Source organism: Manis pentadactyla, chromosome 10 (genome assembly GCF_030020395.1).
Source record: "Manis pentadactyla isolate mManPen7 chromosome 10, mManPen7.hap1, whole genome shotgun sequence".
Taxonomy (NCBI): domain Eukaryota; kingdom Metazoa; phylum Chordata; class Mammalia; order Pholidota; family Manidae; genus Manis; species Manis pentadactyla.
In genome coordinates this window covers 88,615,747-88,639,479 of record NC_080028.1, presented here as the reverse complement: position 1 = coordinate 88,639,479, position 23,733 = coordinate 88,615,747, and the positions used below count along the sequence as shown (strand labels likewise).

The 23,733-nt window shown below is 40.9% G+C and overlaps 1 protein-coding gene across 2 annotated transcripts in view; it reads right to left on the bottom strand.

Moving 5' to 3' along the window:
- CALN1 (calneuron 1) overlaps positions 1–23,733 on the bottom strand; it is a 636,055-nt gene that overhangs the window by 284,486 nt on the left and 327,836 nt on the right. For both annotated transcript variants that reach the window (XM_036907892.2, XM_036907894.2), the window contains one exon: positions 16,881–17,024. In XM_036907892.2, coding sequence (XP_036763787.2) covers positions 16,881–17,024 — 144 coding nt within the window. The remainder of the gene's footprint in view (positions 1–16,880; positions 17,025–23,733) is intronic.

Genomic DNA, 23,733 nt, shown 5'->3' with positions numbered 1-23,733 from the left:
TCCTCATAAAGTGACTTTATCTGCAGCTACCTGGAGAAGGGAAATGGGATTGAACAAAAACTTGTGGAATAGGCCATCTGTACTTTGAGTCCCTCAACAAAGCCTGCAGCAAATTATAACATGTATCACCAGCAGCAAGCCTAAATTTTGGCCTAAATTTCAGTCTATGTGGGTAGCTTGTGCCATAAGTGACACCTAAGAGACTCTCAAGCTCACCCAGTAGCAGAGTAGCAGTGCCGGACTCACCCTCCCCTGATTCCTAATTAAAACACCCTGAAAACCCATAAACAGACAAAAAAAAAACTGGCAACAGCAATTGCTCCTGAAGACAAGAGAAAACCTGAGCCCAGGGTAGTACAGTCCAGCAGTCCTAAGACTAAATGGATGCCACCAGAGAAAAGAAAACACAGCAAAGAAAGCAGACCAACCAAATACTAACTAAACGCAAAAAATAAAATCAACTACCCACAAACGCAGTTAAAGGAAACACAAAAGAGCACAGAATAAAACAAACAACATATAAAGAATGGAGGAGGAGGAATAAGAAGGGGGAGAAATAAAGAATCACCAGACAGTGTTTATAACAGCTCAATAAGCTAGTGAAGTAACACAGTAAGATACTAAAGAAGCTAACCTTGAACCTTTGGTAACCACAAATCTAAAGCCTGCAATGACAATAAGTACATATATTTCAATAGTCACCCTAAATGTAAATGGACTGAATGCACCAATCAAAAGACACAGAGTAATAGAATGGATAAAAAAGCAAGACCCATCTATATGCTGCCTACAAGAAACTCACCTCAAACCCAAAGACATGCACAACTAAAAGTCAAGGGATAGAAAAAGATATTTCATGCAAACAATAGGGAGAAAAAAGCAGGTGTTGCAGTACTAGTATCAGACAAAATAGACTTCAAAACAAAGAAAGTAACAAGATATAAAGAAGGACATTACATAATGATAAATGGCTCAGTCCACCAAGAGGATATAACCATTATAAATATATATGCACCCAACACAGGATCACCAGCATATGTGAAACAAATACTAACTGACCTAAGGGGGAAATAGAAAGCTATGCATTCATTTTAGGAGACTTCAACTCGCCACTCACCCCAAAGGATAGATCAACCGGACAGAAAATAAGTAAGGACACGGAGGCACTGAACAACACAGTAGAACAGATGGACCTAATAGACATCTATAGAACTCTACATCCAAAAGCAACAGGATACAGATTCTTCTCAAGTGCACATGGAACATTCTCCAGAATAGACCACATACTAGGCCACAAAAAGAGCCTCAGTAAATTCAAAAAGATTGAAATTCTACCAACCAACTTTTCAGACCAAAAAGGTATAAAACTAGAAATAAATTGTAAAAAGAAAACAAAAAGGCTTACAAACACATGGAGGCTTAACAACATGCTCCTAAATAATCAATGGATCAATGAACAAATTAAAATAGAGATTAAGGAATATATGCAAACAAATGACAACAACACAAAAGCCCCAACTTCTGTGGAACACAGCGAAAGCAATCTTAAGAGGAAAGTATATAGCAATCCACGCATACTTAAAGAAGGAAAAACAATCCTAAATGAATAGTCTAACATCACAATTATCGAAACTGGAAAAAGAAGAACAAATGAGGCCTAAAGTCAGCAGAAGGAGGGACATAATAAAGATGAGAGAAGAAATAAATAAAATTGAGAAGAATAAAACAATAGAAAAAATCAGTGAAACCAAGAGGTGGTTCTTTGAGAAAATAAACAAAATAGATAAGCCTCCAGCCAAACTTATTAAGAGAGAAAGGGAAACAACACACATCAACAGAATCAGAAACAAGAATGGAAAAATCATGATAGACTCCACAGAAATACAAAGAATTATTAAAGACTACTACGAAAACCTATATGCTAAGAAGCTGGAAAACCTAGAAGAAATGGACAACTTCCTAGAAAAATGCAACCTTCCAAGAATGACCAAGGAAGAAACACAAAAGTTAAACAAACCAACTATGAGCAAGGAAATTGAAGTGGTAATCAAAAAACTACCAAAGAACAAAACCTCCAGGCCAGATGGATTTACCTCGGAATTTTATCAGACATACAGAGAAGACATAATACCCATTCTCCTTAAAGTTTTCCAAAAAATAGAAGAGGAGCAAATACTCCCAAACTCATTCTATGAAGCCAACATCACCCTAATATCAAAACCAGGCAAAGACCCCACCAAAAAAGAAAATTACAGACCAATACCCTGATGAACGTAGATGCAAAAATACTCGATAAAATATTAGCAAACCAAATTCAAAAATATATCAAAAGGATCATACACCACGACCAAGTGGGATTCATCCCAGGGATGCAAGGATGGTACAACATTCAAAAATCCATCAACATCATCCACCACATAATCAAAAAGAAGGACAAAAACCACATGATCATCTCCATAGATGCTGAAAAAGTATTCAACAAAATTCAACATCCATTTATGATAAAAACTCTCAGCAAAATGGGTATAGAGGGCAAGTACCTCAACACAATAAAGGCCATATATGATAAAACCACAGCTAACATCATACTGAACAGCGAGAAGCTGAAAGCTTTTCATCTGAGATCAGGAACAAGACAGGGATGCCCACTCTCCCCACTATTATTTAACATAGTACTGGAGGTCATAGCCATGGCAATTAGACAAAACAAAGAAATACAAGGAATCCAGATTGGTAAAGAAGAAGTTAAGCTGTCACTATTTGAAGATGACATGATATTGTACATAAAAAACCCTAAAGACTCCACTCCAAAACTACTAGAACTGATATTGGAATACAGCAAAGTTGCAGGATACAAAATTAACACACAGAAATCTGTGACTTTCCTATACACTAACAATGAACCAATAGAAAGAGAAATCAGGAAAACAATTCCATTCACAATTGCATCAGAAAGAATAAAATACCTAAGAATAAACCTAACCAAGGAAGTGAAAGACCTATACCCTGAAAACTACAAGATACTCTTAAGAAAATTAAAGAGGGCACTAACAAATGGAAATTCATCCCATGCTCTTGGCTAGGAAGAATTAATATCTTCAAAATGGCCATCCTGCCTGAAGCAATATACAGGTTCGATGCAATCCCTATCAAATTACCAACAGCATTCTTCAACGAACTGGAACAAATAGTTCTAAAATTCATATGGAAACACCAAAGACCCTGAAGAGCCTAAGCAATCCTGAGAAAGAAGAATAAAGCAGGGGGGATCTCACTCCCCAACTCCAAGCTCTAGTACAAAGCCATAGTAATCAAGACAATTTGGTACTGGCACAAGAACAGAGCCACAGACCAGTGGAACAGATTAGAGACTGCAGACAGTAACCCAAACATACATGGTCAATTAATATATGATAAAAGAGCCATGGACATACAATGGGGAAATGACAGTCTCTTCAACAGATGGTGCTGGCAAAACAGGACAGCTACATGTAAGAGAATGAAACTGGATCACTGTCCAACCCCATACACAAAAGTAAATTTGAAATGGATCAAAGACCTGAATGTAAGTCATGAAACCATAAAACTTGTAGAGAAAAACATAGGCAAAAATCTCTTAGACATAAACATGAGCGACTTCTTCATGAACATATCTCCCCAGGCAAGGAAAACAAAAGCAAAAATGAACAAGTGGGACTACATCAAGCTGAAAAGCTTCTGTACAGCAAAGGACACCATCAGTAGAACAAAACGGTACCCTACAGTATGGGAGAATATATTTGTAAATGACAGATCCGATAAAGGCTTGACATCCAAAATATATAAGGAGCTCACACACCTCAACAAACAAAAAGCAAATAATCCAATTAAAAAATGGGCAGAGGAGCTGAATAGACAGTTCTCCAAAGAAGATATTCAGATGGCCAACAGACACATGATTAGATGCTCCACATCGCTAGTTATCAGGGAAATGCAAATTAAAACCACAAAGAGATATCACCTCACACCAGTAAGGATGGCTGCCATCCAAAAGACAAACAACAGCAAATGTTGGCAAGGTTGTGGGCAAAGGGGAATCCTCCCACACTGCTGGTGGGAATGTAAATTAGTTCAACCATTGTGGAAAACAGTATGGAGATTCCTCAAATTGCTCAAAATAGACATACCATTTGACCCAGAAATTCCACTTCTAGGAATTAACCCTAAGAATGCAGCAGCCCAGTTTGAAAAAGACAGATGCACCCCTATGTTTATTGCAGCACTGTTTACAATAGCTAAGAAATGGAAGCAACCCATGTGTCCATCAGTAAATGAATGGATAAAGAAGATGTGGTATGTATACACAATGGAATATTATTCAGCCATAAGAAGAAAACAAATCCTACAATGTGCAACAACATGGATGGAGCTAGAAGGTATTATGCTCAGTGAAATAAGCCAAGCGGAGAAAGACAAATACCAAATCATTTCACTCATATGTGGAGTATAAGAACAAAGAAAAACTGAAGGAACAGAACAGCAGCAGAATCACAGAACCCAAGAATGGACTAACAGTTACCAAAGGGAAAGGGACTGGGGAGAATGTGAGGTGTGAGGGTAGGGAGGGATAAGGGTGGGGAAGAAGAAAGGGGTTATTATGATTAGCATGTATAATGTGGGGGGTGGGGGAAAGGGGAGGGCTGTGCAACACAGAGAAGACAGGTAGTGATTCTACAACATCTTACTACACTGATGGACAGTGATTGTAATGGGGTTTGTGGGGGGGACTTGGTGAAGGGGAGAGCCTAGTAAACATAATGTTCTTGATGTAATTGTAGACCAATGATTACAAAATAAAAATAAATAAATAAATAAATTACTTAATTAATTAATTAATGAGAAACTAGAGGAATTGCATGATGGTTGGACTGTAGAAATTCAGAAGAGACCACCCTCCTCACCTAATAATGAGAACAGTGGGACAAGTCACAAAATCATAGTGTCACTCCTTCATTTAAAAAAATGTCCATCAGAGAGTTGAGGAATCAAGGAAATCTAAATGACCTAAATTCTAGAAACCATTGAGCCCTTCTTAGGAGAGAAGATGCTGCTTTCAGTCGTGGGAGATGTGGGATGAGGGATGAACCAGTCTAACTTTTAACAAACTTGTAATGGCAATGTGTGGGCTGTTGTGACAGATTCCAGGAGCCCAGCTGCAGGGCATTGTATCCCCACCACTACTCTGACCCATGGACCTTAACTGAATGACCTAAGTACCTAGGGTGAAAGCTGGGAGTGGTGGGTGGAGAGCCGGGAGAAAACCCTCTACGGCTTCATGGAGTGTCTGTACCTGCTCTCCAAGGCCCAAGACCAAGTGGCAGAATGGAGGGAAAATGCCTGAAAACTCAGAAAACCAGGGTGGAACTGGAAAGCAAAGACATCTCCCCAATGACCAAAAAGCCCACATGCTTCAGAAAGCTTGGTGGCTCAGCTGTGAAGCATAAAGACATCTGCAGGGCCTTGGCAGGCTCTGATCATAGGCCCTGGTGAATAGGAAGTCCTGACACCTCCCTGAAATCTTCGAAGTCACTGTGAACTGAATCTACCTAAAACTGTAACACCTCAACCACAGGTAAGACTGACTTAGACCCTGACACTAGTGCCTGGCAGAAGGAGCGTCCTGCCATTCTTGAGGGTAAATTTTGCTTATTTTTAATTACAGGTTTTTTAACACACAATATCTGGCATTCACTAAAAATTATGAGGAAAAGCAAGAAAGTGTGACTGATAGTCCAGAAAGGAAACTTCAACAGAAGCAGACCTAAGATATGGCCCAGGTGTTTTAATAGTCAGGCTTTAAAATAACTATGATAAATATGTTAAAGGATCTAGCAGTAAAGACAGAAAATATGTGCACAAATGGGGGAATAATGGGACATGGGAATTATGAAAAAGAAATAAATGAAAATGCTTGAAATAAAAAATAAAATACAGAAATGGCACAGCAAATAAAAGAATTAGTCTTATCAATAATTACATATTGGAAATAGACACTATTTTTTTTAAAAACAGAGTGGCTGACTGGATAGAAAGGAGACCTCATCACTGGAAAACCTCACAACACAGTGAAGAAAACATCTGTATGAGAAACACTGAAGACTGAAGAAAACGATGGGGAAAGGAAAGTTGTTAGGGAAAAATAGCTTGGGATCTAACCTGCATATAAGGCTAGAAAGGGAACCTAAATTCTGTGGAAAGCACAAAGGGTAGAAGAAATGTTTTCCAGGAAAAAAACATCAGTCTAAAACTTGAGAGTGTAACTCCGATCCCAAGGAACCCAATAACAATGACAACCACCGTTAACAACTAAACACAGAGAAGGAAACAGCACAGTGAGATGTTCACACTTCACTGATAATGACCGCATCCAAAAAAAAAACATTAGATTTTGTTCACAAGGAATGAAGGGTCAGTTAGTCACAAGCTTCTTGACAATATTAAAAATCAAATAGTAATAGACAAGCAATCACAGAACATAAAAAGCAAAAGGCTAAAACCCAAGAATTTTATAACACTACCAAGTGTTGTTTGTGTGTGTGCTGAGAGAAAGACATTCTCAGATTTAAAATACTGAGAAGATGTAGGGTTGAGATAAGCTTCTTGAAAAAAAAAATTGGGGGAAAGCTTATGTGAGAACACACAGATATGAATCAAAATAAGAAGCAGAAAATGAATTAAATGGGGTTGGGTGTAAGCACTGAAATCAGTTAAATGTATAGGCAAAATAAGTGTCTCAAGTATGGTTATAAAACTGATAATATCCTTCAAAATTGAAAATCGTAAAAAGTGTAAAAAGGAAAGAGGGAGGAGGAACCATATTTATAACAACCATATTGAGAAATTAACAAAAAATAGAAGAGATTAAAGGAGAAACATTTAATTTCTCATCTTCCACAAAATAAGTTATCAATTCATAAAGATGTTAGGATTTAGAGATAAATTCAAAAAAGCTAAAAAAATAAATGCAAGATATTTGACTTCCAAACAACTGAGAAGACATTTAAAAATAACAACAAAACACGCATTCTGAACAGCAAAGGAAATCATCAACAAAATGAAAGGTAACCTGAATGGGAAAAAATATTTGTAAATCAAACATCTGATAAGAGGTTAATATCCAAACTATAAAATAAAAAACTGGAATGACTCAATACCAAAAAAACAAGCAATTAAGAAAATAAATGTTAATGATTTTAAAATGGGCAGATGATCTTAATAAACATTTTTCTAAAGAAGACATACATGATGGTCAACAGGTACATGAAAAGCTGCTCAACATTATTATTATCAGGAAAACACAAATCAAAACCACAATAAGATACCACCCCACACCAGTCAGAATAGTTAATATCAACAAAGCAAGAAATAGCAAGTGTTGGCAAGGATCTGGAGAAAAGGGAACTGTTATGCACTCTTGGTGGGAATGTAAATTGGCTCAGCTACTATGGAAAACAGTATGGAAGTTCCTAAAAATATACATATATAAATTGAAAATATTAAAAATATCATATGATCTAGCAATTTCACTTCTGGGTATTTATCCATAGGAAATGAAAACACTAACTCAAAAAGATATATGTACCCCATGTTCACTGGAGCATTATTTACAATAGCCAAGATTGGGAAAAGACATTAGTGCCCATCAATGGATGAACAGATAAAGAAATTGTGATATGCATGTATGTATACACATATATATGTATATGTACATATATATGTATATGTGTGTGTATATATGAAATTCTATATATTTTTATATACATTGTACATCTGACACTAATACAATGTCATATGTCAACTATACTTAAAAAACAAACCCTACCATAGTCAAAAGAGAAGACAAATTAAATAGTAAGTACACATAGAAAGCACCATAAAACCTAAGAACCAACCTAAAAGTTCTGAAATAGATGATAAGTTAAGCTTGCCCATAAGAAGGCTCTCAGAATAATTAAAAATTAAAACACAGTGGCACATATAGTGTGAAAGTTTCTCACCTAACAACATCACAGGGAAAGGGCAAGAGGTCAGTGCACCATGCTCTTGGAAGAAGCTGAATAGTTGTGAGTGTTCTCCAATGACCACACATAACAATAAATGTTATGCAAACACAGGCAAAAAGGTTATGTGGCAAAAATCAACAGAAAGCAAAAGCATAACTCAAAAGTACTTAATGAACATTTACATTAAAAAAGGTAAAATCCACTGTAAGGGCAGACAGAGCATGAAAATTAAAATAAAAGTCATTATAAGTAAACCAAGGGAGCAATGTAAGAGCAGTGGGAGACTTCAACACATCACAGCAATTTATTTTGACTAAAACAAACAAAAATATGGATGGAGGGGATATAGGTAATGTGAAGATAACTTCTATGCATACATAAAAACCTTATACTATACAGGCAGTACCTTTGTAAAAGTTCTTATTCGTGGTTACAAAGAAACTCTTACCAAATACAGTTCATATTTATTTTCCATAATGCAAGGAAGATAGAGAATTTAAAGGTAAACTGGAAATTTAAAATCCCAGCAACTTGGGAAATTATAAAATACTTCCCTAAAAAATTTTGGCACAGCAGAGGGCATTTAAAATACAATAAAATATTATAAAGAAAACAATGAAACAACACTATCTATCAAAGTTTGGGAGACTTTACTAAATCTCTTCTTGGTGACAAATTTCTTATTCTAGTTGCCTTAATTATTAAATAATGAAGAACTAAAATAATATAAGTAATCTGAAGTTGCTAGAAATGACAACAAATAAGCAAATCAGAAACAGAATGAGAAAAACAAAACAAACACAAAAACATATAATTAATACTAAGGGAAAGACAGAATGAAATGCTACCGCAGTGGAAGATCCCCTCATTACTCACCAGGTCCATTTAGGCAGAGTCACAAACTCTAAAGCCCATAGGGACCAAGTTAGTCCATTAAAAGGGAGCAGGCCGGTGTAATACAATAAGAAAGGGTGGAGACTGTGGCATTTTTCCTGTCCAGAGGGGACAGCTGCTCAACTCCACCAAATTATTACATGAAGAATTGCAGGTCTAGTCTTGCCAAACTCTCCAACATTTTAAGAGGAGAGAGAAGTACAGATTTTTAGTATGAGATTTTCTGTTATATAAAACGACATGTGAGCCAAATAAAACAGAGCTGTAATCTGTATTTGGCTGGCAGGCTTTAAGTATGCAACTTCTGATTTAGACAACTTCCCCAAGCTTGGATCAATTTCAAAAATTTATATTTTTCCAAAAATCTCCATTTTATATAGCTGTTCAAATGTATTTGAATGAAATGGTATCAAGTATTCTTTTTAAAAGTCTCCCATATTTTTTTCATTGCTAGTTTTAGTGGTAACTCTCTTAATTTTTAATGAAATATGTAATATTTGTCAATTTATTATTTCTTTTTCCAAAGAATCAACTCTGGGAAACTGTTCATTACACTGAAAGCTTTTTGGTTTTTAATTTTTATATTTCAAATGGTGAGATTCTTATCCAAACTTTTGTTTGGAATTTCTGACTTATTGCATTGTAGTCAAAGAATGTGCCTGTAATGATTATCCTTTGGAATTTGATTAGGTTGTCTTGTGGCCTAATACAGAGCCATGTTTTGTTAATGTTTCAGAATTGCTTAAAAAGAAGGGTATTCTCTTTCTAAGGGTACAAAATTTGTTATATAGACACATGCTCACATACTCATATACATACAAGTTCAATGTCATTCAAAATCTTCTATGTAGTTTTATCTTCTTGGTCAATCTGAAAAAAATATGGAAAATCTCCCATAAAATTGTTTTTGCCCCTACTCAGAGTATATCTAAAAGTTTTACCTGGGATAAAAATTTTACAATGAATGTAACATTCTAATAAAAAATAGAAAGTCTAAAATTGTTAAGTCATCATTTGTATTGCTCATCAAATATTTCCAGTTCATTCCTTTCTGGGCATGTAGTCAGATTCTACTTGCCAGCACCCCTTGATATTAGGCACAGCCATGTGACTTGTGTTAGCCAATCAGATGTGAATACAAGTGACATAAAAGTCAAGAATGACTGTGTGATCCACTTGGTCTCTTTCCCTTGTCATGACTATCACAGAAACACCTCCCTCTTCCAGAACTCCTGATAGGATGACAAAGAGAAAACACCCACAAACAGCATGAGTGAGAATTTTCATTTTGTGACAGTAAGCCACAGATATGTGGGGAATTATTTATTACTGCAGCATAATTTAGCCTATCCTTACTGAAACAGATTAAAAAAATAGACAATCCATGAAAGGGAAAAAAATAACCAATCAACACATCATCTCACTGTGAGTTAAAACAAAATGAGTTCCCAATTTTCACCAATCATATTAGTAATGATTTGTTAAATACTCAGTACTCAGAGTGTTCTGAGATGGGCATTCTCATATATGCCTTTTGGTAAACCCTGCCTGAGATAAATGTTATTTATGTACAAAGAATGTTAGCAGGTTCTTATCTTTCACAGAATACTCTTGCTTCTAGGAACTGAGGATGGTTTCTATTCTCAAAATGATACATTGTGTGGTACCAGGAAGAAACAAACTTCCTAAGTGGGATTCTGAGATTGGTTTGCTTATCTCTGATCCTAAATGAAGTGCTGACTTTCCTGCCAATGAAAAATGGGGCACTGGTGTCTGTAGCATGACTGGGATCAAAATTAATTCAATGTCACTTATGGTTTCTTGGGATAAAATAATTATCAAAAGCAAGGCTTTTGAAGACCCATGTAGCTCCTGTGTTTGACCTTCACAGTAGCAATAATGATGACAAGCTTGTGTGGTGGGGTGGCTGCCTCTAAATGCCCTTGACAGGAAAAAACAAGCTCAGGCCTTGAAACTCTCACACCAGCTCAGTTTAAAGAACCTGGAGACCATAAGGACCTGAAATAAACAGATTGGAGGCAGCTGCCTTGGAAGTGGATGTCTGTAAGATCTACACCCAGCAAGTTTCACTGCCTCTAAACCCAGGATTATAATCAGATCAGCATATCCCAGAGTTCCAGGTCTGATAGGGGAGAATACTGAGTTGCAAGATGTTGCTAATTTATATTAGTGTAAACCTGCAGGAAAGGTGTAGCCAGGGATCCCAGGATATTAAAACAAGGGAGAAAGAATATAATATTGGCTAAAGATGCTTACTGAAATAGGTGCACATACCAGAAATGCTGTTTTAAGTATGTTGGCTTGAGTAGCTGGAAGTGGCATGAACAGTTTGGTCTCTGGCTGAAACTTGGATTCAGTGTAGCCAACTGTCAGTAAGATTAAGATGGCAGGCCTTTCCTGGCATAACACAGAGGAAGGAATTGCTCAGGGAGACAGCAAAGTTGGAACGGATTTATCATGAACATCCACCAGCATTACATACCCCAAGAGTGCCTAAAGGATGCTCCTTATCAAAGCACGGAGAAACTCAAAGACACCATCTTTAATTCACAAACTCTGCTCAACAGTCAGGCTTGATTCACACAAAGATAATCTTGGCAGGGACTGGAGTTCATCATCCAGCCAAAGGGGATAGCAGGAGACTATTTGGAACAGTAACTGGTAATCAAAACACTCACATTTGGTTTCAAATACCTAGGTGATGTCATGACTCTGGAGAGAGAGAGAGAGAGAGAGTGTGTATTCTATCAGTCAATGTCTCCAAGTCCTGTTGTCACCCTACATGGCCTATATCTACTAAAATCACAAAAAGAAAAATATAACCACAAGATATGTGGTTAAGATCTCAGGTTTCTATGGCTTTTACTAGTAGAGTGACCTGGGCAAGTGACTTGAAACTTCTGTACTTCATTTTTTCCATCCAGAAAATGAGACTCATACTAGTTAGCACCTATGGCTGATCAAGGACTAAGTAAGTTAATAAATAAAGTGTTTAGAACAGGGTGAACACTGGGAGGGCTTCCTGCTTTCTGACAGAGCTGACTGGCCACAGACCATCCACTTCCTTCATCAAACTCCCAAAGAAATCCTCCTTACCTGCCTTTCAGGCATTTACCTCCTACTCAGACCTTCTTGCTCACACAAATATTCACAGGCTTGATGATTTCTCTTTAGCTTTAAATTTTTCTTTTAACCAAAGGTTTCCCAGTTATATCAATGGACACCTCGCTGTCTATAACCTGATGAGATTTCTGAAGGAGGCAGGCTCATGGACCTCACCCTGGGGATTCTGATTCTACCGGTCTGTTTTTTAAGACACTCTCCAGGTGTTTTCTGATGTGCACTTGGGTTTGAGACCCTCTGCGCTAGGCTAAAAACCCCCAACTGCTTCCACTTCATGCAGTCTGAATGAGGGGGGAGTGTCACTCCCCACCAGCAGGAAAGGTGTGTGCTTTCTAACCCCCAAAACATACCTAATGCCAGGTTCAGAGCACACAAATCAGCATACTGACATGTGTTTGAAGATGAAGCGGAAGTGAGCCATGCTCATAATTTAGCATATGCCTTCTAAAAGGTCACAAATGAAAACAGAAAGGTTGCAGTCGTATGACTAATCAGCAAAGGAGTCATGCTTGCACTGAATGGGCAGGTGGGAGAGGGAAGCTGTAGACAAGCTAACGCTGGGGATGCTGCTCTTTCATGCCACTCTGCCCGTGATTTTGCTCTTCGCAGCTCAGCAGTTTGTCTCAAAACAAACTCAAAGTGAACCTTGCCAACCATACAAACAGCAAGTTCACACATAATGGACGCAGACAAATCCTTTTTTTAAATTGAACTAATCTGTATCAAATTCGTCATCCAGATAGTGGGGAAGCTTGAGAAAATTACAAACCTGTTGTGAGATAAGAATTTATGTCAAAACCCCAAATTTGTTGGAATTTCATGATTTTCTGCATCTCTAAGAAACAGAAGGAAAATCAAGGAATACAAGGGCAAGGTCTGTATTTGTTTGAAAGATGGAAGACTGTATTAGGAAATGTGAGTGGGGCCCATGCATGGGCCATGGGCTTCTGAGAATGTCTCCTGGTTTGATGGTTTCAGAAACTATTTCCAAAGCTAGCTGGATTCACTCCAGAGAGGGCCACAGTGCTGTGGTTGGAGAAACCATTAAAACGTAGAAAGTAGTCAAAATTACCCTTTGGGTCTTGAAGATATCAGGCCTTTATTCCCCATGAATAACATAGGTAGTTCTGAGGGTCCCTGGGAGCTGCTTTGGGAACCACAGAGCCAGCCATGGGGTGGCTGAGGCATGGCAGAGTCCATGGTCATGTTCAAGTACCCTTTCTCAACTGTTTCTACAAAAGATTGAAGCTTTGGGGATAACTCTCTTGGGTGACAGTTTTATCAATTCTTGCAAGGATGGTACATAACTAACACAGTGATGCACTGGAGAGAAGTTGATTTCCAACATGCAAGGAATGCCTTAGGGCACGAGGCTTAACTGAAGGGGCTTCAGGCTTCCAGAATCTGGGCTGAATGAGAAATCCTGGAACACAGCACCCAGGAAAGTTGAATCCTAGTTCCCAACCGGTGCTAGGGTAAAAGCCACCTCAGCTGCAGGGCCTAATGCAAGAGGAGAGGGACAATGAACATCAAAGAGTTCAAAATTGAGCTAAAGTTCCAAGAAAGGGCCTTTGCAGCAATAGGTCAATGACGAGGCACCAGGCATTGAGCAGAAGTTTGGGTTTTCAGTTTATTTAAAGTCTGAGTAGCTCAGCCCATGCAGTGCACACATGTACACAGACACACATACGCACATGCACACACACTGTCAGCCCCAGCACTAAAGGCAAATTGGTCAGGGGCCAGGAGTGCAATCCAAGCCCCTACTGCCTATCTTCCATTCAGTCCTCTAAAAATCCAGTTCACACATAGACTGGAACTGTTTGGCTCCTACAGGCTCTGTGCCCAGGAAATCCCACTGAGCTCCTAGTAGAGGGAGGTTACTGTTATACACATAGCCAGCAAGGCACCCCACTCCCAAGGAACCACCTAATGAAAGCCTCCTGTGTTAACTCAGGTTGCAAAGACACATTCAGGCTAATACCATGCCAGGGGTATGACCTCACTGGTGAGCAAACCAGCAGGGACCCCAGAGAAAAATGGTATGCAGCACAGACCTGCTCCCAATCACGGCCAGCTGGGCTGGCTGGAAGCACAGCCATGTCTCCTGCTGCCCCCAGACACCAGGGTCTGTGGGCCAAACACACGGTCACCTTACAGCTAAGAATCCTAAGTTCCGGCTCACACAGTCCAGCTTTAGTGGTGGTGGTTATTTGTTTATTTTGTGGCATTATCCCCATTAAAACCTCTGCTATTCCACAAGGTTCACACCAACAAGAAACTTAATTAGGTAGGACTGAATCTCTGGAGAATCCCCAGTTACAGAAGCTCAGAAGGAAAAGTATAATTAGAACCTGACTTATTTTTGAACAGAACAGCTCAAAAGTCTCCATTAAGAGAAGGACACTAAAAGATGGTCAGTCCATCCATGTCCAGAACTGGGTACCCTGGATATTTCACTTCACAGCATCATTTACAAAAATATACCTAAAGACATATTTTGGCCTCATACTAGACATTTTTCACTTAGCTCTTTTAACATTTAGACTTAATAAACTGGGTAGGCAATTCTTTCACATAAACTGCAGTGCTGTTTTCATATGTTCTGTATTAAATCTTTTGTAGGCACAAAACTTTGAAGAAGCTGCACTTCAAAAGTAAATACATGTGCAATGTTTGATGACATTTGAGGTAAGAGATTAATTTTTACTCTATATTTTTATACTAAAAATTTTAAATATGTGTTACTTTTCAAAAAAATGACAACACTCTGTTAAAGTAAAAAAAAAAGTAAATACATGTGCTTGTACCTGATGAGGGTCATGGTGAAACAGCTGATGACTTGGGATTTTGTTAAGGGAACTAACAGAAATTCTATACAAGAGAATTGTTAAGTTCTTGCAAGTTCTGCCTTGGGCATGAGTACCTGAGTATGTAAGTTGCAAATAAATTGGTGAAACTAAAAGTCTTTTAAACTACATCTTATGTGGAGCTTTTCCCAAGTCCTGATAGCCCTTTGAGCAACAGCATCCCACAGGGTCTCCTGGGACTCCAAGCCCTTGTTTACAATAATGTAAAAATTCCGTGTATGCTGGAGCCTGGTGAGTGAACACAGAGAAGAGCCAGAATGGACTTCTGTGAAGATCTCAACCTCATAGGAGGAACTCACCCACAGCAGCCAGGGCTCGTTTTTGTTACGTGCTGTGAATTCAATTTGCTGTTAGTCCATTTGACTAGGTTTTGTTATAGGAGCTGTGGGAGGAGAATGGGAGGAGAACTCAAAGCACAAAGCCCTTCTTAGTCCCATAAACAGAAGCGCAGGTTAAGATTTCTATTATGCTAAGGAGGAAATGTTTGCTTTTCTAGAAATATTATCTCTAAACTGAGATTGGAGTCAATGGATGACAGATTGTGCAATACTGTGCTTTGCTCCAGCTTTTCAGAAACCATCTAAATACAAAGCAAGGTCAAATCAGGCCTGCAAAGACATGGTGAATCATAGTCAGAGTTATAAGCACAAGGCTGAGACTGCTCATACCACCAAACATCCCTGATAAAATACCCTTTTCCTCAACCAGAAAATAAATTCTCACAGCCACCTTTGGGGATTGGTGCTGGGTTCCTTCACCATATGTGCACCATCATTACCATCCTCCCAACAAATCCAGCAGAGTAACCGGGGAGTCTTGTCCTTCCAATGAGTCTGTCGGCCAAGCAAACATCTCCCACACCATGGTCTCAGTCTATTCTTCCAAAACCTCCTGACCCACCCTCTGTTTCCCTTTATTTGTTTATTTCATGCTCTATCTGAGAATCCCAAAGCCCACCACTCTGGACTCCTCATACCAAGAATTAAGCTGCTTTTCAGAGGGGGAGACTGCATATTGAAAAATCAAAATGAGAAGGCTACCTGCAGGACCTTCAGCCAAGGTGGGATCTCAATGTCAGGAGGGTTACAACCGGTTTGGCATAGACCCAGGATTTTACAGCAGGAAAGAACCCTCAATGATCTAATGTATCATTTTTTACAACTTTCTGAATACAGTGAAACCCATTTTCCCCAATGAGGTTGTATGTTGGAATCCAGTATGTAAACGAGAAAGAAAAGAAGCTATTCTATTCATACAATAGAACATGATTTGGCCATAAAAACAAATGAAGTACCAATACACGCCACCATATGGATGAAACTTGGCCACATTATGCTCCATGAAAGAAGCCAGTCACAAAGGACCACATACTGTGTGATTCCATTTATACAAAATGTCCAAAATAGGCAAAGGAAAATCCAGAGAAGTAAGTAGCTTGGTGGTTGCCAGGGGTTGCTGGGGGAATGAGGGATTGGGAGGTGCTGGCTCCAAGATGTGGGTTTTCTTTCTGGAGTGGTAAGAATGTTCTAAAACTGATGATGGCATTGGTTGCTCAAATCTGTAAATACACTGAAAGCCATGAATCACATGTGTCAAGTGGTGAATTTTATGGTATGTGAATTCTACCTCAATGAAGGTGTTTTTAAAAGGTGGTAGAGGGAGGTGTATGGAAAGAACAGCTCTTACTGCTCCCCTAGCCAGGCCTCCTTCTTCACCGTCCCTCCAGGGGCCCCAGAACCACCTCTGTGGGCCACTGGGCCTCTACGGTATGTTGTTTGAAAAACCCTAATGCAATCCAAGTTTGCACTCCCAAATGTAAATCAGGACTTTAATCCAAGTCTTTTGACTCCAAGTGCAAAGCCCTTCGAAGCCCAAGTCTCACTGATGAGTCACGGCTCATCTCAGGGGAGAGCTGCTTGCCGGGTCTCACCGTCCATGTCCAGGCGCTGCATGATGATGGCCAGCTCCACCTCACTCGGCATGTACCCCAACGAGCGCATGGCCATTCCCAGCTCCTGCTTGGAGATGAAGCCATTCCCATCTCGATCCAGAACCCGAAAGGCCTCTCGGATTTCTACAAGGGGAAAAGCAAAGAAGGTCCAGTGGTCATATGGCTTGGTCTACTGCATTGAAATTGTTGGTGATTGCCTATTGAAAACTCCAAACTACTTTACAAATAGTGATGTGTCAAAACCCTTTAATGGGATAAACGAGTGGCCAAATGAGGACCAAAAGAAAAGAAAGAGTAAGAGAGGAGGGAAGATGAGAGGAGAGGGAAAAGAAAAGAAAAACAGCTCTGGAAGGAGGAGATAACTGACTCTGAGCATCCCCAACCCCTGTAGTAGGCACACAATTAGATCGGAGTCCTGGCTGAGAATGTATCAACCAAGGACACTTCCTGAGTTGGGGGGATTGGTTAGGTTTCAGCTGCAAGGAGAAAACTGCCTCTTAACTTCAGTCTGTGGGGAGGAAAGGAGAATGAGACCTCCCTTTGCAGGCTTACATTTCAGCACCCTGCTGCAGGAGCTGTGGAGAAAGCCCAGTCAAACTCATCGGAGGCTAGGCATTGAGTATCCTGCTGTTTTTATTTCATTCCTCTAATTTACAGCTGTTTGATGGCTATAAAGAACTTCAGATCAATAAGAGTGCCATAAAAGCCCAAAAGGCATCTTCAATCACTTTCCCTAGAGCTGCTGGACGATCTGCTTCTGCCATCGACAGAACCATGCCCCTGGGCAGGTGACCTCCCATCCTCTTACTCCAGCAGCAGTATTACTCTGAGTTGCACCCAGAGTCCCTCCTTCCAGGGCCCCTGTGGCCTGTTTGCCCCGGGCTGGCTGAGCATGCCTGACATGTCACACTCCTGCCAGGCATGACATGGGGATTTCGAGATCACATCCAAAGACGAGAGGTCTATCATTTGTATCTGATCCCGAGGCCTGGCCAGCTCTGCCTCCCCATCAGTAAACCTGGTGCAAGCCCAGGTGTGGCAGCCGCCAACATGCATCATGCTGTGCAACTGCCTGGACTCGCTGCACGCAAGGAACACTGGAGCAAGTCCTGCAGAGAAATAACGCTGATCGCTGGGCATCGTGAAGAGTCCTACACTCAGTTAGGAGGGTTAGGGCCACACAAAAACTTGCAGCAACTCTTTCAACTAATACAAGACACTGGCCCTGACCCAATTCAATTCTTAAAACTACCTCTGTAAATATCTGACTGTGCTTCTGGCAAACTCCTTGAACCACACACACCCTTACCCAAACAGACTTTGCCCTTTTGTATTTGCAGTAATTTCTGGTGGCAACTATAACAAATCACCACAAACTGGTGGCTTAAAACAACAGGATTTTATTCTCTCAAAGTCTGGAGGCCAGAAGTCTGAAGTCAGTATCACTGGGCCAAAACCAAGGTGTGGGCAGGGCCTCGCTGTTCCCAGAGGTTCTAGGGGAGAATATGTTCCCAGTCTCTTCCTGCTTCTTGTGGCTGCCAGCATTCCCTGACTTGTGGCTGCATCACTCTAGTCTTGCCTCTGTGGTCACTCTGCCTTCTCCTCTTCTGTCTGTGATCCTTCTGCCTCCCTCTGATAAGGAGACTTGTGATTGCATTTAGGGACCCCCAGGAATACAGGGTAATCTCCCCATCTCAAGATCCTGAACTACATCTGCAAAAACCATTTTTCCAAGGTAACATATACAGGTTCCAGGGATATGGGCCTGATACCTTTGGGGGCCACTTTTCAGACCATTACACTGTCCAATCCTGTACTTCCACCTGAAATGCCTTGCCTTCCTCTTTACCTGCTCAAATCACATCCCTCCTTCAAAGCTAGTCAGGGGCTATGCATTCCACCAACACACCTTTGCTCACTGAAGTTATCTGCCTTTCTGCTGGCTGTTGAGCAAGATATTCATTCCTTTCATGTAATATCTATCTAGAAAGATGATGACTGGTACAAAAATCATGGTTTCTCCCCCGAAACTTCAAGTTCCTTATACATTTCATTCATCTTTGTATGTTCCCACCCACACTCCCAAAGGGGGTGCTAGACAGACAGCTGTTCAACAGTTGATGGGTCTGAATAAACAAGGATCCTATATTACTAGCAAATCCATTATCAACACTAATTCAGCACACTAAATGCTTTTTGTGAATAAATGTGGGCTCCAGCAGACAGAAGACCAGCCAGGACCCTAGGCTCCCGGCCAGGCATATTAGCTAATTAAGTCTGAAGCCAAACCCTGAGGCCTCAGATTGTTCATTTGTAAAATGAGCTGGGTTGGCCATGAGAGTCCCTAAGGTACTTTCAGCCCTTTCTGTGGATCCATGGACATCGTTAGAGTGTTTAAGAGAAGAACAGGAAGCCTGTGTTCTCTTTCATACCCTATTAATCTGCTGTTCAAACACCCCTCTTTTTACCACTGATAATGTAGAAAAACTTTTAGTCTAGTACAAATTCTGAATCAAGGGGTTTGTCTGTACTTTTAAGCTTTTCTCATCAATAAAACATGCCCAGGATTACTCAAAGCAGCCATATGTTTTCCAACCAAGTTCCAAGCAGCCCAAAAGAGCTTAAAGCCACTGCTCAGCTTGAGGTCATGGCACACAGCACTCAAGGACACAGGGGAAGAGCCCACAGCCTCATACCACCTGAACTCGGATGCCAAGGGCAGAGGTGCAGAGGCAGGGTCTCCTGAGGTGGGAGTCAGCCCACAGAGCAGCCCTGCCACTGGGGCAGGCTTATCCCTCACCTTCAATTTCCCCATCTAGAAAAAGGGTTGGCTTGGATGGCCTTCCAGCCTCTTTGATAGCGTTTTACATCAAGGTCACACATACCATTCAACAGTAGAAAATGTCAGATGGTAATAGGGCCCCGTGTGGGGTCACAGAAGAGGCTGGGGTCCCAGGTAGGCCAGCTGCAAGGCCAGCTGCAGACTGAACCCTGCCTCTGTTCTCTGAACCACTCCTTTCCCGAGGTACCATCTCCACTTGCTGGCCCTCTGACTCACCCCCGAGCCCCTGGGCTGTCGCTGTCACTCTGACAGGGTGATTGATCCCTTTCTGGTGACAGGGCCCAGCCTGATTTCTGTGGTCCCCCTGCATGCCCTAGATCTTACCACAAATGAGCCTATATCCTTACACTGGATACCCACTAGGGGCCTGGTTGGGGGTATTGAGAAGGTGGACTAGAAATAAAGGCCTGGGTGGCCATGACTCCCGAACCCCACCCAACTGTCTGGACTATTCCCAGAGTTGCCTCGCCTTTGGGCTACTGGTTTGGTAAGTCACCCTGAACTGCCCTGCTGTGAAGGGACATGTTCCCTCAAGGCTTTGGACCCCCACGGTTAGCCCTGTCTGCAATATGTACCCAGAACCACCCAACTCTAGCCCAAACAGGACAGAGCAGGTAAACATCAGCTCAGAGTTCTATTTTGTGTGGCCCCCAGGTAAATGGGACAAAGCCATCCTTCTCTGCAGAGAATAGCTGCTCCTGGCTCCCAGGTAGAGAATTTGTGTGTGCATGTGTCTGTAGAGACAGACAAAACTCACTAACTTCATTTTCTTCCAAAATAGCAGAGAAGGGGAGAAAAAAACTACAAAACAAGAAATCTATACAGCAAGTCTCTGGAGACTTAGTCTTCCCAGGGCAGGAAAAGCCCAGGAAAATGAGAAGCTTATTGAAGGAAATAGGCCTTGTAGTCTGAGATATGTGATGTGTGCCTCATTTTATTTTTAATAGCAGAAGAGGGTGTGAGAAATATGCCCATAAAACCAGCAGAAACTTGGGAACAGGCCGATCCCTCTGCCTGCAGCTACAGGCACCCTGCTCACAGCAAGAAAGGAACCTGGCCACTTTCCACATCCTTGAGAAGTGGGGACCACAGATCAAGTTTTCAGGAGCTCAGTAATGTGGTGGCTTTTCATTGAAACACATCCCCTGTTTGGGCTAAAGTCCCTTGTGCTCTGAAGTTACATAAGCAGGTTATGCTTTTGGTCTTAAATACAATTTCATTCTCATGCAACTCATGCACATCAGGTACCAGCATGGCAAGTCTATTCCCTCTTAAGATGCCTTTGCAGGCCCCAGAAGAGCCGTCCATGATGGTGATAGGAGCCTGTCCAACTTCATTGTGTGGAGTTTGGAAGGAAACATGGTTAAGACATATCTTCTGAAAAAAGGAATTCGCTCTCTGCATATGGAATCTCCCAGAACCAGAGTCTCCATTCCCACAGGGATCCATGTCTCACCTCCCTTGAGTGACTCGATGTTTTCAAGCCCTGCAAAGACTGGGCTAGAAATGACCCTGCTTGAGGGCCCAGGAGAATTATTTCCCATTATGCCAGCAAGTCTGCCTTATTAAAAATATCTGCAGCCACCACCTATACCACCTATATCCTGACCCAGTGCCCTCTGAAAACCAGGCTCTATGCTGTGATGCACCACAGCCAATTTGGGCTGGAGAAATGGGAAAAGCATGGTTATCATACATAACAGACTCGTTAATCAGGCTGCCCAAATAGAGTGCCTCAGATGAAATCCAGTCACCAGCCAGAGTCAATATTCACTGCCTAATGTTCTAGCTTTGAAGAATCAGCTGAAATTCACAGTGCTCATTTGCAAACTCAAATTAGAAACAAAGAACAACAATTTTTCCTATTTCAATCCCTGTTAGATTCAAAATTTGTTTCTTTTCCACAGAAATATATATATATAGGAAGAATGTGAGTTTTAACCACAAAAAGTGATGGCTCTATTAATGAACAGGATGCATTCTGTTGATACACATCATTGAGAAATTGCAAAACTGGAGATACATGCAGTTCAGTAAGGCTAGACAAGGCAATTATTAAACATCAAGATAAATGTGCTGAAAAATATCAGAAGAAATAATAGGTCAGGTATAAAGCCAATAACAAAAGGGATTTAGAAGGGTTTCCACCTTCTCTGTGAAAGACAACAAATGAATATTTAAAAGATGATTAATATAGCCATTCATTCAATGAAGAGTTGCTATCTACTTATGATATGTCAGATCCTCGGCTAGTATGGAGAAGTAGCAAGAGAAACTTTCCAAGCTGGGAGAAGCTTGTATTCTAGTTGGAGTGACAGGAAGGTGACCAGATATTCTTGACAGAGAATTACAAGCCCAATAATACAAGTCTGCACAAAACCCCAAAGAAGTCATTCCACAGGACAGAGACAACTCTGTGAAAGGGTCACATGGGTGAAATCTTTGAATCTTAAGGCCATGGAGAAAAGGGAAAGGAGGCAGAATGGTGAGAATGTGCCAAGCCAGGCATGTCTAACACACTGGCTGCGCAGTGGGTGCAGAACCATTGAGAGATGAGGGATGAGACATGCACCAGAGCAAGATTACAGAGGGCCTTTAGCGCTTCACTCTGCAGTCCAGGGGCTGGCAAATGAAGGCCTGCGCCAAAGCTGGCCCACCACCTTTTTATGTACATAAAGTTTTATTGGAACACATCCATGCTCACTGGTTTACACAGTATCATCTGTTTATCACCTATTGTCTACTGCTTTTGTGCTACAGAAGTAGAATTGAGTAATTGTCACGGGGTTGCTTTGGCCCACAAAGCCCGAAATATTTACACTTTGGCCTTTTATAGTGGCAGTTTGTGAACCCTGCTATAGGCCAGGGGGAGGCCTCAGTGGTTTAAATGTTTTTTAAAAAAAGGATCACACTGATTTTTAAACTGAGGGCTCTGGCATCAGGGTGGCTAAGACTAGAGCGCCAAAGGATGGGAAGCAGAGCCTCTCCTGGAGGCTGCCGGGGATTCCAAGGCGGACAAGGAGCCTAGGGCTAAGCAGCTGTTGCTGGGAGGGCCCGAGGGACCTTTCTGAGTTTTCAGTGTTCAAGGAGGGCTCACATGTCCTGGGTGTAGGAGAGGAGGATCTGAGGACTGAGCTGGGGTTCCCAGTTTGCCTGACGGAGGGAGTAGTGATGACATCAACAAGACAGAATTCAGGGGGAAGCACAGTCTCTTGTGATGGGAGGGGAAGCACAGAGTCCAGGCCCTGAGAGACAACCAACACTCAGATCTGGTGAGTACTTGGGAAGCTGCAGCCGGCGTTTGCAGATGGTGATTCTGAGCAAATGATGAGAATGGTAAATGGGAAGAGAATGACCATAACTGCATATAAAACTCTGTTTCAGTCCCAGTGTGGAACTTAGTGTGAATGAGTTCCAATTTAATTCTAATCAGTCAGCCCACAAATACAGCTCACTGGTTTCAGTAATTAGGGAACACAGAGGTGAGAGCTTCCACAGCAAGGGGACAGAGTCCTCTAGGAGGAGGGAGGTGTGCTGGGAGGAGGTGGGCTCAGACAAGAACTCAGAAGTGTCCCTGAATTTAATAATGCTGACTGGGCACAGGACACACAGATGGGGGAGCGGGGGGGTGACAGTGCTGCTTCATGTAATGCAGTTGTTTAATCTGCCTTTTTTTCTTGGTGCATTTTTAAAAAGGTTAAAGGAAGAACATGGTCAATAGTTCTAATACACTTTCCTATGTTGACAGATAGTAACTACACTAGTTGGGGTGAGGATTTAATAGCATATATAACTGTTGAATCACGACGTTGTACATCTGAAGCCAGTACACTGTATATTGTATATCAACTGTACTTCAGTAAAAAAAAAAAAAAAAAAAAAATCAAAGAAAATAAATAATTTAAAACATTTGTTTAAGAAGGGTTAAAGGACCTTCACTCCTAGGTTACTGGCTATTTGAGGTGCTACTGCACTCATTTGAACAAACGC